Genomic DNA, 16,018 nt, shown 5'->3' on the forward strand with positions numbered 1-16,018 from the left:
GTTAGCAGAGGCAGGAAGATCTCTGTGACATCAAGGCCAGCTTGGTCTGCATAGAGAGTTCTAGGCCAGTTGAGGCTACAGGGAAACCCTGTCTCAAAAAGGCAAAAAAAAAAAAAATTTTTTTTTGCAAGTGGAGTGTGGTGGTGCATGGCTCTAATCACAACACTCAGAAGCTAAGGAAGGAGGATGGAAAGTTCCAGACCAGGCAGGGCTACAGAGTGAGACTCTGCCTCTAAATACAAAACACAACTAATATAAATCTTCCACAAGAAAAAGAACCATTCAAGATAAATTGGATCAATATGTTCATGTGCAATTCCTTGATAATAATATGCACACAATAATAATCACACGAAAAATATTCAAACTCCTTATGACCATGAACATAAATTACAAAACAAATACTAATCGCTTTTCAAATGTATGACTCACGTATGAGGAAAAATCTCATACATCGTTTTGGGGTTGTGAACTAAGATTATGCTGGAGAAGAATTTAGGATATCTAGTAAAAGTGCGGATACTTTAAAATCAAGAAATGACACACTCAGATGTTATAGGATGTGTACATCATTGTCTTCATTTGACAGATACAGTAACCAAAGCATAGTCTGTTTTCCTATGACGTGAACGCATGTGAACCCCTTACAATTGTGCCTGCAGTATAAGTAAGCACCATAATAACACCTATCATCATCGTCGTCAATCAGCTGTAGGTCAGATTCTAGAAATCTATCATCAGTATTGGCAAAGAACCTATTTTAGATACTCTAGCATTGCATCTCTGGAAAGTATATTGTAAAAGTTAGATTAACCCACCAAACTTCGACGAGACTAAGAAGTTTGGAGCCGTTTACTCCTTTCCCACCCAGCGCAGCAGTGGAGCATGCTTCCACACAGTTCATGGAAACAGGCATCCTTCCAGTGGAAGATCCCACACGGATCCTGGAACATACCCCGTTATCCCTTCTCCAGGTGGTGGGACCCCAGGTTGGTTTCCCTAGTGCCACCCTTTAATTCCTTGTGTTTCGATGGCTGGCTACAGGTCTTATGCCTGCCTGGAACGCAGGGCCAGGGAAAGCGGAGCAGCCTTACGTGGGACAGGTTCAACTGGAAGGCCTGTCTCTCTGGAGTCAGTCCCCGGAGAGATGCTGCTCAGGGTCTGGGCACCTGTCCCACCTGGCCACCTAGGGGATGTTACTGACCTATTCTTCAGAGAACGGGAGGCGGCGGCGCCCAGGGCGGAGGGACGCTTCCGCAGGGTGCAGAGGCTCTGCTCCGGGCAGCTGGCAGCCCGCAGGACGCACCCCTCGGGCTCCACGAGGGAACCCCGGCTAACCGAATCCTGGAGCCAAAGCTAGGCCAAGACGATCGCCTCTGGGGGGAGGAGCTTGCAAGTCTAGGATGTAAGGCTACGTAGGCTAGGGGTGGAAACTAGCCGGAAGGCAGAGCTCGTGATGGGTCTAGGAAGTAGAGCTGGCGCGCTACCAGGGGTTTCAGGGGGAATCTGAGGGTGGACAGCAGAAATCAAGTAAAGAGCCAAAGGATCTGAAGTCTCCAGCAAACCCTTTCAAGGGCCACAAGTTCAGCGGTTTCCAACCCACAGCCCGCCCGCCGGGGTCCCGGGCCCAGCCCTCGGCCTCCTTCACCGCGTCCGGGGTCAGCCCCTCGGCTTCCCTTCCCGGTCCGGGGTCCAGCCCATCGGCCTCCTTCCCCGGGTCCTGGGTCCAGCCCCGCGGCCTCCCTCCTCGGTTCGGGGGTCCAGTCCCTCCGCCCCCCATAACACCCGTATCACGAGAATCCAGTGTGAAGCGCAGGGGGCCAGGCAGGGCTCCGGCGGCCGGAGTGCGCACGCGCAAGGGGTGGGCCGCCAGGTCGGCGGAGAGCAGTGACGAGCCCGGAAGCGCCTGCGCGCGCCAGTCCGCTCCAGAACTAGTTTTGTTCGGTGTCCTCCGGACCGGAGCCCTTCGGAGACAGCCCGCGGCAGGACCCGGCCGGCCTCAGCCAGCACCGCAGCAATGTCTAGCAACAGTTTCGCCTACAACGAGCAGTCCGGAGGCGGGGAGGCGGCGGAGCTGGGGCAGGAGGCCACCTCCACCATCTCTCCCTCGGGCGCCTTCGGCCTCTTCAGCAGCGATTTGAAGAAGTGAGGAGGGCTTGGGTGCGGAGCGGGGACCCCGCGGGCGGGCACCCGGCTGCTCTCCTAGCGGCCGGGTGGGTGGGTGGCTCCGGGGAGGTTCGGGAGGTGTTGGGGCGATCGCGGGGCGTGGAAGCTCGGGTAGTTTTCAAACTTTGGGGGCGGGGGTAGAAAAAAAAACCAGTTGGTGAGCTGAGGTCCCTGTTCCCAAACCATTGACTGTTGATCTGGCCTGGGCACCGACTGAACTAAGACTTTTAGTGAATTTCAAGTCTGCTGGATCAGACGTTGAGAAAGTCACTTATTTAAGGTGAAAAGAGTGGTTGGGGAATTGAAAGTGGGCATGTTGCTTTTGGGACCCTGAAATGTAGGGGCAAAGAGGTAACTTGGGGCTTTTTAATGACTGGACAGACTGGTTTCTGTCTTGACGTTCTTACATAAAAACTTCTGCACTAGGACACACACACCCCCATCCCCACAAAAAAACATGAGTAGAGAATATTTCAGGTGTTACCATGAACAAATCCTAAATTATGTACAAAATAATAGTGTGAATATTAAAAATGAACACTAAGCGATGTACACATAGTTTTGCAAAAAGTTGCTGAGGGTTCATTTTATTTTATTTTTTTAGTTTTGAGACAAGGGCCACTATGTAGCCCTGGCTGACCTCTGGAACTCAGGTATGGTAGAACAGGCTGATTGCAAACTCAAAGAGATCTGCCTGCCTCTGCCTCCTGAGTGCTGGGATTAAAGGTGTTTGCTGATAAGCCCCGATTTTAATTTAAACTTTCATAAGATTGGATAGTCTAAAAAGTGCTAATAATTAAAATTGTGATTAAAATTTGACTTGTTAAGAGAAATATTGTATATAACAGATAAAAATATCTGTGTTCATTATTTCCAGGATAGAAAAGCTTAAGTGATAAGTGCTCTCACTTGCCATTCTTGTGCATTTAGGTGACTGATCTAACAAGGGGCTTTTTTGTTGTTGTTGTTGTTTTAGCAAATATTTCAATTGTTGAATTAACCTGTGACTCTGCATCAGTGTTTTTCATATGATTTGCTAACAATTAATTTCTGATTTGTGAACATCTGAGATGTTCTTCTAGGTTATCAGATTTGGGACTGATTTGAGAAGAATGAATGGTTTTGACCTGTTATATTGAAGTCAGATTTGAGATAAGAAGAGCTAACATTTATTGAGTGCTTGTGCATGTGTGCACTGTACTGTATATTAATTATCACATTTTGTGTGTGTGTGTGTGTGTGTGTGTTAGGGCCTTGCCTAGGCAAGTGCTCTGCCACTGAGATATATCCCCAGTCCTTAGTCCTCAACAGGCTGTTAACTAGATACTTCTCTGATTCCACTTTACAGATGAGATTGGGGTACAGTGATTAATTGCCCAAGATCACAAAGCTGTCTGAATTTGAACCCAGACATTCTAATCTCAATTTGTGCTTGGCTATGCTATTAACTACTTAAAATTTATGGTGTTTTTATTAGAGAATGCATATAACTCAGTGTTTAAAACACTGACTCGTAGCTACAGATACTGTATGACCTTGAAGGTTCCTGGAGTTGGAACATTTTGGCCATAGAACTGCAGTGTAATGGAGTGTCCAGAAACAAAAAGGCTACTGTTCTGGTTACTTAATCTCACAGGGTCCACATACCTGCCTTTGTAAAATTGTGATGCCACTTGCCTTCTAAAAATCAAACCATAAAATTCATGTTAAAAAAAAGACCAAAAAGCAAACTCACCCTGGGGTTGGAGAGATGGCTCAGAGGTTAAGAGCCCTTGCTGCTCTTGCAGAGGACCAGGGTTTGGTTCCCAGCACCCACATGATGCCTGACACCCTTCAGTAACTCCAGTTCCAGGGGATCTGACACCTCTTCTGACCTCCTTGGGCATTTCATGCATGGGTGTACTTAAATACATGCAGGCAAACACTTTTTTTTTTTTGCTTTTGAGACAGGCTCTTATTATTTATTTACTGTGAATTTATAATCCTTTTTGCCTCAGACTCTTAAATGCTGGAATTTACAGACATGAGCCACCATGCCCAGATCTTTTGTGCAAATCTTTAATGGATTACTTTGAAGCCCTTTTTTTAACTTTAAAAAATTATTTCAGTTTTTCTTTCTTATTTATTTGTTTGTTTGGCCTTTTTGAGACAGGGTCTTCCTGTAGTCCCAGCTGGCCTGGAACTCACTATGTAGATGGGTCTGGCCTTGAACTCACAGAGAGCCACCTGCCTCTGCCTCCCAAGTGCTAGGATTAAAGGCATGTGCCAACCACTTGACCCTCAATTTTTTTTCCCCAACAGTAGTACAGAGAACCACCCTTTATGTAGAATCACCAAGTAAAAATTTTATTTTTAAAATTAATAAAAATTTATTTTTATTTTATGTGTATGAGTGTATTGCCTGAATGTATGAAGTGCACTTGTGTTGTGCAATGCCTGCAGAGGCCAGAAGAGGGCATTGGATCCCCTGGAACTGGAGTTACGAGAATTGTCAGCCACCATGTGGGTGCTGGGATTTGAACCCTGGTCTTCTGCAAGAGCAGCTAGTGCTATTAACTGCAGAGCTATCTCTCCAGCCCCCCCCCCCAAATTTATTTTTAAATTATGTGTTTGTGTGTATGAGTCTGTGTGCATGAGTGTAGTGCCCAGAGTGTCCAGAAGAGGACATCGGATCCTCTGAAACTGGAGTTACAGGTAGTTGTGAGTCATCTGGCATGGGTTCTGGGAATTGAACTCTTTACAAGAGCAATATGTGCCGTTAAGCTGTTTTAACTGCTGAGCCATATCTACAGTCCAGAATCACCAGTTTAAAAACTGCCTGCCTGCTCTTTCTCCCCATTCCTTTCCTTACCTCCCTTTTTTTCTCTTTCCCTCCACATGCACCCAGATGCATATGCACATTCTATCATTGTCTTCTGAATCATGGAGAATAAACTGTATAAATCATGCCCCTTTACCCTTTAAAACTTAGTTTGTATTGTTTTAGAAATAAAAATAATTCTCTATGGTTACTGAGGAAGTTTAATCTTGGTACAATATAGTATATAATCCAGTTTTGCTGTTTGTTCCAATGGCCTCTTTTTTTAGAATGTTTTTCATGTGGCTGGAGAGATGACTTAGTGGTTAAGAGCATTTGCTGCTCTTGCAGAGGACCTGAGTTCACTTCCTATCTTCCACATGGTGGCTAACAACCATCCTTAACTCCAGTTCCAGGGCATCTGGCACCCATCTTCTGGCCTCTGCAGGCGTTGTACAACATGGGTGCACTTTATGTAGATTCAGGCAAAACACTCATACATGTAAATAAAAATAAAAAAAATTTAAAAATTAAAAATGTTTTTCATTTAGTACAGGAGCTAGTCTAGTGTCATATAATACTTTACTTAGTTATCATAGTCCTTTAATCTCCATGAAATTAAAGTAGTTTTTTAGCCTTTGCCTCACATGACCTTGATATATGTAAAGAATACAAGCCAGTTATTTTATAGCATACTATTCAGTTGAACTTTGCTGGTGTTTCCTCATGTTTAGATTTAGGTTGTGTGGTCCTGGCTAGAATACTGCCATAAGTGATCTGTGTTTAGACTGTTAACGGCCAGAGATGTGGGACACCCATCTTCGTCTTGCTCATTTTCCTAGTCAGGGGCTTGTCTTGACTATATGATTGCTATTTGTTTTTTTGTTTTTCTAATCTGTTTGTGAGGAGATACCTTGAGATCATGCAGATAGCTTCCTCATTAAAGTCTTCACTTGTGTATTCAGCAGCCAGACATCAGTTTTCTTTTATTGTTTTTTTTTTTTTTCCTTTTTTTTTTTTTTTTTTTTTTTTTTTTAAAAAAATTCCTGTAGCCATAGCTGGCCTGGAACTTGCTATGTAGTCCAGGCTGGCCTCAGTCTCAAAGGTCTGCTTGCCTCTGCCTCTGCTGGGATTAAAGGCATGTATCACCATACCTGACGAGTCTTTTTTTTGGTCTTTTTAAAACAGGGTCTCCCTATGGCTCTAGCTGGCCTTGCACTTGCTATGTAGACCAGGCTGACCTTGAACTCACAGAAATCTATCTGCCTCTGCCTCCCGAGTGCTGGGACTAAAGACATGCTCCACCACGCCTGGTTTAGTCTTCTTTTTTTAAGACTAATTTATTTTTATGTGTGTGAGTGTTTTGCCTGCATGTATGTAAGTGCACCTTTTCCCCCCTTTCTTTTAGAATGTTATACACTTTTATAGCTTTTAGTTTTCTTTTTTAAATATTTTATTTAGTATTTATTTTATGTGTTTTGAGTATATTGCCTGCATCCATGTAAGTGCACCGTGTTTTGTGATGCCTGAGGCGATCAGAAGAGGGCGTTGGATTCCCCTGGAACTGGAGTTACAGACCGTTGTTAGCCACTATGTGGGTGCTGGGAGTCAAACCCAGGTCACCTGCAAGAGCAGCCAGTGCTCTTAGCTGCTGAACCTCTCTCCAGCCCCGTAGCTTTTAGTTTTCTTATGTTATTTTCCTATTTTATCTTAAAAAAAAAAAAAAGAACCTCTTTTATCTTAGCCCAATTGGGCGTGTGTACGGGAGTGTGTGTGTATGTAAAGAAATAATTTAAATGTCTTCTGGCTTAAACATTTAGTTAGAAAATAATTTCTGGAATGAATCAGATAAGACTAGTCAATTTTTCTTAATTTCTACTGAATTTGTAAATGTACTGCATATAAAGGATTAAAGCCATTTTGATCTTCTTATTACCAGTTAGTAATTTATACATATTTATGGCATTCAGTGAGGTATTTCAACAGGTATACATTGTGTATTGATCAAATTGAGGGTAACTAGTATTTTCTGTTTTCTATTTGTTTGGAGGCTTCAGCACTTCTTTTCTAATTTTTCATAAACTATATAATAGTGTATTAAGAACTATGATCAGCTTACTGTTCTAAGGAATGCTGGAACCTACTCTTATCTAACTTTTTGGTAGTCATCTAACTACTCTCTCTCCCCTCTGAATTCAAGAATATAAACTGATTACGAATGTGTTGTGTACATAATACCAGAGCAACACACTTTATAATTATCTCATTTCCTTTGAGAGCATCCCAGTGTATTAGAGCATTAGTGGAGTCAGAAGACTGGATTAATGTCAGTGCTTTCCAATGATGGCAGTGTTTTCCTTGTTTGACTTATTTGATTTCCTCAAATTTCAGTTTCCTTGCCTCTTCTGCATGGTTTTCACAAGATGGTATCCTCCCTCCCTCCGTCCCTCCCCGCCCCCTCTTCCTTTTTTAAGTTGGTCTTTTGAAGATCAGGTCTCATGCTATGGTGCAGGTTGGCCTGGGACTTACTGTGTAGCCCAGGCTGACCTCAACACTCTCAGCAGTCCTCTTACCTCAGCCTCCCTAGTTCTGGTGTTACTGGCATGAGCTGCCATGTCCAGAAGAAAACGATTTCTAAACTAAAATCTAAATTAACTTTAGGAAGGTAGGTGAAAGCTTTCCTCAAGTAGTGGCATTAGATCCTAGGATCTGAGAAGGTTTTTGCCCTGTCAAGAGGGTTATTCAGGCCAAGTGTGTTAGACCAGGATTGCTGCCAAAAAGAATTTCTGTTCAGATGAGAGAGATTTGGACCTCCAGGTCATGGGCAACAGGTTAAAGCTTGGGAATGTATGAGATCACCCAGAGGGAATTTGTTAGAAGATAGAGCAGCTTAGACCAACCTACTTAATTATGAGTGGAAGAAGTGGGGAAAGAGCAGGCAGTATTTAAAGGAGTAGGAAACCAGAGCAGGGAGGGGGGAAGAGGAAGTGAGGGGGAGGCAGAGAAAGGGAGGAAGAGGAGGAGGGAGGGAGAGGGAAGGAGAGGGTGTGGAAGAGAAAGAAAAGAGAGGAAGAGGAAGAATGGGAAGGATGGAGAAAGAAGGAGGGGGAGGCAGAGGGCGAGGGAGGGAAACTAAGAGGAAAGTTAGGAGGAATTGGTCAACTGTATCAGAAATTGTAGAGGAAGGGTAAATAAATTGAAGGCTGAAGAGGCCCTTGGGTTTAATAATTAAAAGATTAACAGTCAGGAATTTAGCATTCCTTACCTTCTAAAATATATTAAAAGGTAGCATTTTTTACTCTCTGCTGAAATTGGAGTGGATTTGTTATTTGTTTAGATTCAAAGAGCAGGTTTAGACAGTACCAAAAAGGGCTGCATGCTGTCCTGCAGTGGGTATATTACATTAGTGTATTTTCATTGCATTAACAAAGTCCTTTTAAACTTAAATTTTATTTGTTACTAACTTTATAGTATCAGCCATAAATTCCTTCATTACCTTTAGTCTTTAGTACCAGTGTCTTTCACTGTTGTCTAGTAGTGAGATCACATGGATCTGGTTTGTATGATGTTATAGCAAGTCCAGCTTTATCTCCACCCCGGTTCCTCTCTCTCCAGAAAGCTCATAGAAGTGCAGCTGAGTGAGATAGCCTATTAGAGATGCTCTTCAGTATGCTTATTCAAAGTAAACTAGTTCCAGTCATCAGTACTTTATTAACAGTAATGCATTATTTTTGACAGAGCTCAAAAAGGGTCACTAGCTCAATGACTGTATTTTTGGTGATTGTTTCAATTTTTCAATTAGGATCTGTGGCATATTTTTATTTTCTGTACTTTTTATCTGTCTATCATCTATCTATCATCTATCAATCATCTATCTATCTATCTATCATCTATCTATCTATCTATCATCTATCTATCATCTATATCATCTATCTCTTTATCTCTATCATCTATCTATTTATATTTATATGTATGTTGTGTACCATGTGCATGCCTGGGGCCTGTAGAGACCAGAAGAGGGAATCTCATTCCCTAGAACTGGAGTTATGGATGGTTGTGAGTGCTAGGAACTGAACCCAGGTCATCTGCAAGAGCAGCCAGTGCTCTTAACTGCTGAGAATTGTCACTGTCCCTTCCTTATTTATTTATTTATTTATTTATTTTGGTCTTTTTGACACAGGGTCTCCCTCTAGCCCCAGCTGATCTGGAACTCCAGATCCAGTTTGGTCTGGATCTTACAGAGATCTACCTGCCTCCATTTCCCATGTGCTGGGATTAACAGTACATGCTCTACCATGCCCAGCATCCCCATATTTTTATTTCTTATTTAACACTTCTTTATAATTCCAGTTGTAATAGCTTGGTCTGCTTTTTTCTTAGTCTAGTATTTCTCATTGATATGTTTACCATATTTAATAATGCTGTATTCTCAGGATTCTAGCCACTCACTGAATATTTGTTGAACATATGTGTGGAGAAAATCCCTCACAATTTCTGCTAATACTAAGTAATTTATGTGAAGGTGACTGGCATAGTACTTATTTGGTTCATAATTTTGCTTGATAGGTATTTTCAGGTTTTTTATATTCCATTTCATGATTCATATTCTTTTAATATTTACTATTCGATTAGTCAGTATTATTATAAAGTAAAGGCTGGCAATATAGCTCAGGGGTAGAGTTTGTGCTTAGCATGCACTGGCCCAAGGTTCAATCCTTAGCACCACCAAAAGAGGGGAAAACGTACCAGATTGTGTGGAAGGCAAGCCTGGTCTGGTTGTATTGCAGTATCACCCTGAAGTTAATTGTATGTGGACTCAGAACAGCTATTTTCTTCATGGCATTATCTGTGTTTTTGTTGTATTTAGGGTTAGTTGACTTGGAATTGTCATGTCAATCAAGATTTTTAAGTCTCCTACTTGTCAAAGGCATGTTTTATTACAAATTTGGGATTATTCCACGTGGAGAGTTTGTGGGTTTTTTTTTTTTTACTTTTTTATTTTATTTTGTCTGTGGTGCTAGGATCAAACTCTGGGGCTCTTGTGAGCTATGCTCCTAACCTAGTATTTTTACCATAAAAATACTGTATTAGCTACTTGTCTCCTTCTGATAAAATACCTGGCAAGAATTTAAGAAAGAAGGGCTCATTTTGACTCACAATTCCAGGGTATAGTCCAGCATGTTAGGAAAGTCATGGTGGCTGGTCACATTGCATCCGCAGTCAGGAAATTGAATGCTAGTGCCCAGCTTGCTTTTTCTTTTTCATTCGGTCTAGAAGCCCAGCCCACAGAATGGTGCCACTCACAGTTGAAGTGGGTCTTCCCACCTCAATAAATCTAATTCAGATAGTCCCTTATAGACATACCCAGAGGTTTGTCTCCTAGGTGATTCTAGATCTTGTCAAGTTGATAATCAATTTAACCATCACAGATAGGTAAAATTTGTATTTATTTTACCTTTAAGAAACATAGGCTTCTCATGTCTGGTACTATAAACCTAGCAAAATACATATCGCTAGAGAGGTCATAGATTTTAGAGAAATCCCAAGGCTCTCATATCCCTAGACAAATGTAATTTCTTATTATTTGCAAAATATGGATCCTTAAATTTACAGGCAAGTATGCCAGTCATCACCCATCAAAGTAGCTTTTTCAACAGACAGAGATTATTACAGAGTTATACCACTGGTCACACACAAAAATTCTCTGAATTGCCCAAGCCTAAGTGGCACATTTAGGATGCAACCTCTACACCTAAGACTCCTGGAATGTAGAACAAGGGATGAAGAGAACACTAATGCATCTTTCAATTCTCATCAATGAAGCTCCCTCATGTAACAGAGGGCAACAAAAGGCCACACATGGTCAAAGTGCAGAGAATAAGAGTTGGCAGAGTATGGGTCCTTGGAGAGGACTTCTGTTGAGGTCCACCCACCCAGGGCTCAGGGACCATTGGGGAAGAGGGGGCAGAAAAATTGTCGGAGCCATGGAGGAGGTATATGACCATATGGAAATAGTCCTACAGGCACCAGGGACTCTTCTCATACAAACCTAAAGCAATGGTGTCAGCATGCCTAAGACCTATGCAAACTTAGGCAGACAAAAAACTGTGGAAATGAACAGCAAGCCCCAATCTTAGTCAAAGAATTATTGGCAGCTGATTACTGCTGGGTGAGGAAGAGCAGCTTTTCTTGAACAGAGAGAGGCTAGATAGGCTGACTAAAAACCCCAGTGGATGAACTTGTACTGAGGGACATCTCAGGACACTAACTATATAATAGGCCTTAATACAAATGATAGAATGTATGGACTCCAGTGGGTGGACTATGGAAGGTGCCAAAGAAGAAGGGGGTAGAAAGATGATTTTATGTATGAAATAGACAAAAATTCAATAAAAAATAAAAAAGAAACAGACTTTAGTGGACAAAATAAGGCTAATGTGAACTAGCAGATAATAATACAGGCATATGCTTATTGTTAAATTGTATTGTAATTCTTAGCTTTTCAGTGTTATGTACCCACTGAAAGGCATTTATTATAAGCCTTAATGCAAATAGTGATCTGCTGAAGAAAATGGAAATGCTGAAATTCTGAGATGGCAAGCACATTTTGGTTGGAGCCCAGGTTAAGCGTGCTATGAGGTCCAGGCTCCTCATAGTTACTTGCTTTCTCTTATGCTTAGAGCCCAGGGTTGCAGTTGTGAAAGTGCAGGACACCGTTGATTTCTGCAGCTTACTGATCCGGTCTTCTTTAGGTTCTAAACATTGAATCCCTTGAATTTGCACAAATTCAGTTTTGGTAACTGATATGTCTTACCCTTTTTATTTGACATTTTATATTAAAATTTAAGTTTGGGTCTTGACTTATTTTTAATTACAAAGGGCTCATTATATTTTAGGCAGTTGTAATGTTTTATTCATATTTCACTAACATCAACATTTGTTTCAAGATAGCTATATACCAGTGTCTCCAGAGTATGCCTAGGTCAATGAATCCGAATTATCAGTTTATTACTCCCATAAGATTTTTTTATAATATAATGTAATTCTTGAAATATATTTCAAATTAAATAAGATTTTACTAAACTGATTAAAAATTTGATGAAACATGCTCATACAGAATCCAACTTTCTGAAGTATTGCCTTTTGTTTTCACTTGTGTTTATTCTTGGAGGGGAGTCAGCTCTGACTTTACATTTTGTTTTAACAAATGCTCAGTCAAGAAACTACTCACCTCAATATAGGATACTTTCAAGATCACCGAGGTTTCCGAAAATCTGAAATAAATTTCAAGCTTTATAGTTAAATCACAAAATGTGAGATATTGTTACTTTAAAAAAATATCTAGGACTTTGAGCAGTATTACTAGAACTGAATGGTTTTTAAAACCAACCAAGAAGCAGACGGATGGTTCACTAAAATGTTCTTTTTTTCTGTGGAAAAGTTACATTCATAGAATGACAAATGTATTATCGTGAAATAATCTGACAGCATTGCACTGCATATGTAAATGAACCAGTGACAAAAATAAATTGCCTGCAATCCCAATTCAAAATGTAAAGTGAAGAGCCCAAAGTAGAATAATCAGAAAGGAAATGATTCCCTGTATTTCATATTACCAGGAGTGCTGGCTGTGTGTTTAGGGAAGACATTTAGCTTGCTAGCTGCAAAGAGTTCATAGATCTACACAAGCAAACAGTTTGTAGCCAATGTCTGCTCATTGATGGGCTGATTATTTGTATTGCTGATAGGAACTGATTCTCCAATTAGGAGGCTAGGGTCTATAATCCTTCAGCTGAATGAGTTGACATGGAGACTGACAAATGGGGGAGATGGGTAAACGAGGCTGGTTCCCAAGCCATGAGCTGGCAGAGTTCATTGTCTAGTTTTAATTCTGGAATGGGTTTCCTCCAAGTGTTTTTAAAGCCTAGGTTAAGAATGTGAACGTGAAGGTTGGGGAAGAAATTAGGAGAGTGTGAGGACAGAGTGGTAAGGATTGGTGTGGAAGGTGGGCCAGTTTGTGTAGGGCTCTGTAATTATAAGCATTTTGGGCCTTACTCTGAAGCAGAGCCATTGGAGAGGTTTAAGCAGGGTGTGCATTTATAGCATGCTCAGTTAATTATTGTCAATTATATGCCAAATATATTTCAATAACTAAAAAATTTTAGAAGTAATTTATTGATTCAACACATAGAAATGTTTTCTTCATGCTAGGCACTGTTCTAAAAATTACATTCCTTTTTCTTTGAGTGTGGGCATGACCACATGCACATGTGTCTATGTATGTGTACATGTGTGCACATATGCATGATGGCATGTGTGTGGAGGTCAGAGGATCTAACACAAACTGTTAAATATAAACAGTTAACTTGTTTAACATAAACTGTTAGTATTTACTAATAACTGTAAGTTAGTACTGCTCCATAACCTAGTGATTATTATTGCTGTTGTAACACCATTAAGATTCATTGAGTTCTTTTAAAATTTATTTTGCTCTTAATATAACATCTTTTAAGCTATTATGATCATGCAGTCATTGTTAATTTTCACATTAACTGTTGCTTTGCATTTCCAGTTTGGAAATCATTACTAAATTCAGCTTTACCGTTTGTCTGAATCATATTTCACTAGCATTTGAAACAACCAAATTATATGATGGATCTTTAATGTGACCACATAAAAATAAATGAGGTTAATAAGTATTAAGTGAACTCTTCTATGTGGTCATATTTGGGAACAGTAACTGAAGTATAAGGCAGTAAAAAAATTTTTTTAAAAAAACTTTTATTTAACATTCAATGTTTTGTTTTTGTTTGCTTGTTTGGTGCTAGGCAAGAGCTGTGGCACTGAGTTTACATCTCCAGCTAACACTGAGTTTTGTTCACAGGTACTCTATTTCTTTGAAATAGTCTATTCATTTTTAAAATATTTTATTTATTATTTATTATTTTATGTGTATGAGTGTATTGCCTGTATGCGTGTAAGTACACTCATGTTGTGCAATGCCTGTGGAGGTTAGAAGAGGGTGTTGAATTCCCCTTCAATTGGAGTTATGGATGGTTGTTAGCCACCACGTGGGTGTTGAGAATAGAACCCAGGTCCTCTGCAAGAGCAGCCAATGCGCTTAACCGCTGAGCCATCTCTCCAGCCTCCTTAGAGCAGGATTTAGAGTAGACAACTACCAAGTGTTTGGAACCTTGTGGCATGAATCTGGAATACTAATTTTATTCTTACTTCCATTTAAATTTTAATCTCCTTTTCTCCATTAAAATTTAAATTCTTTTCTATGTTATGAATAATTGGATACCTCTTCTCCCTAAATTTAAGGTGGATAACAGAGCTTGACATAAATATATGTAAGTAACTGCTGGCAACAACGAAACAGTTATTTCTGTTTTTTATCCCTGGCATCATCAGTGTTAATTGTCAAATGTTAATTAAGTGGCTATCTGTGGCCTCTGTTCTCTGCTTTGGAGACAAGATCCAGCATGGTAATTGTAATAATAATAGTAATACTTAAGTGGTTCTTGGCCTTTCTTTCCATATACCTCAGGAATTCCTAAGTCTGCTTAGACTTTCTACATTTTAGTCCTTTCTTCCATCCTGCTTAGTAGACATTGTTGGGAGAATCAAATGTCTTTTTAAATCCCCTATTATCCCTACACTTGAATCTCTTATTTCCTTTCCTGAAATTTGACACCCCCTCCCTGCCAAGTCTCTCCTGATGCTGGGGATTGAACCAGTGCCTTGACATTGAGTTAGGTGCCCAGCCAATCATCACTATGTAGGGTTATTCAGGCCCCACTTAACCTTGGTCTCTGCTGCCTCAGTATTTTGCACTGAAACTCTGTCCTCTAGTGCTGTGGACAGGCCCAGTATTTGACCAGAAACCTTTTCTGGATTTGAGAGTCTGTCTGAATCACTTTAGCTCTCAGTGTCTTTTGTAGCCCCAGCTGGCCTGGAACTCCCTATGTAGACCAGGCTGGCCTTGAACTCACAGAGATCTGCCTGCCTCTGCCTTCTGAGTGCCAGGATCGAAGGCGTGTGCCACCACACCCAGCTCCCCATCCAAATCCTCTTAGACTCACTCTTTATACCTTCAGTTGTTTTTAGTTTACTATTTCTACATACTTTGGCACTATTTCACTGTTTTGAGCCCTTTTTTGATTGCTCAAATGTCTCTCAAAAATAACAGACTAGTTTCTCTATTGTCTGGAAACTGGGGCCTATTTCCTTGGGCTTTTGAACTCTGGAGCTTTTGTGTTCTTCCTGAAAAGGGTCATATATACACATGCAGCTCTCAGAACACTTCTACGTACTTGTCTTTCCAGGTCAGAACACTAAAGATGTATTAGTGTCAGACAGAGGATTTTGAAAGCAAGAATGAGCACCAGAGACTGGGGTTGCTGGCAAAGGTAGACAACTGATTTAAGCCTTGACTTGAGGATTAGGAAGGATGAATGGTATTCTGGGTAGGGAAAAACCAAGAGTGAAGGTAAAATAGTCTGCAACAGTGAGTGGGCTCATATGGATAAAAAGGAGAGTTCTTAGAAAGGATCAGTGGAAAGATTTGAGGGGTAGTTGCTAGAGTGTTAAGGAAATTGGACTTTAACTTTCATTCTAAGAACCAGAGTTTTTTACAAATGATAACTGCATTGATGCTTGGGGAAGATTAATCTGGCATTATATGGAGAATAGATTGAAGAAAAGAAGTTGGAGATAGGAGAACCACAAAGTAGATTGTTAGAAGAGTCTGTGTAATGTGCTGATGGTTTGTGTGGTTTGTACTCTGTTAGTTTAAGTGGTATTATGAAGAGGAAGGGGTGTGAGCAACGTTATAAATTGGGACTCGATTGGTCTCAGTTACCCAGTAGATCATGTGAGATGGGGGAGAATCATAGCTTTCAGGATTCAAGTCTAAATATGAGAGTGTTAGGGCTGAGATGGGAGTGCTGGGAGGACATTTGGGCAGGTAGGAGCACATTTTGGTTGATGCTGTTAGGTTATGGTTAAGAGATTAGGGTTTGGGTTGGATATATATATATATATATAATATAT

The 16,018-nt window shown here is 40.7% G+C and overlaps 1 protein-coding gene across 2 annotated transcripts in view; it reads left to right on the plus strand.

The window, feature by feature from the left end:
• Positions 1–1,864: 1,864 nt before the first annotated feature.
• The window catches only part of Ap3b1 (adaptor related protein complex 3 subunit beta 1), a gene marked incomplete at its 3' end in the record, with an annotated part of 255,901 nt that continues 241,747 nt past the window's right edge, over positions 1,865–16,018 (plus strand). Inside the window, 1 exon segment of one of the 2 annotated variants that reach the window (XM_008855981.3) lies at positions 1,865–2,145. In XM_008855981.3, the coding sequence (XP_008854203.1) occupies positions 2,018–2,145 (128 nt within the window). 2 annotated transcript variants of the gene reach the window in all.

Source organism: Nannospalax galili, unplaced genomic scaffold, assembly GCF_000622305.1.
Source record: "Nannospalax galili isolate Female #2095 unplaced genomic scaffold, S.galili_v1.0 scaffold907, whole genome shotgun sequence".
NCBI lineage: Eukaryota > Metazoa > Chordata > Mammalia > Rodentia > Spalacidae > Nannospalax > Nannospalax galili.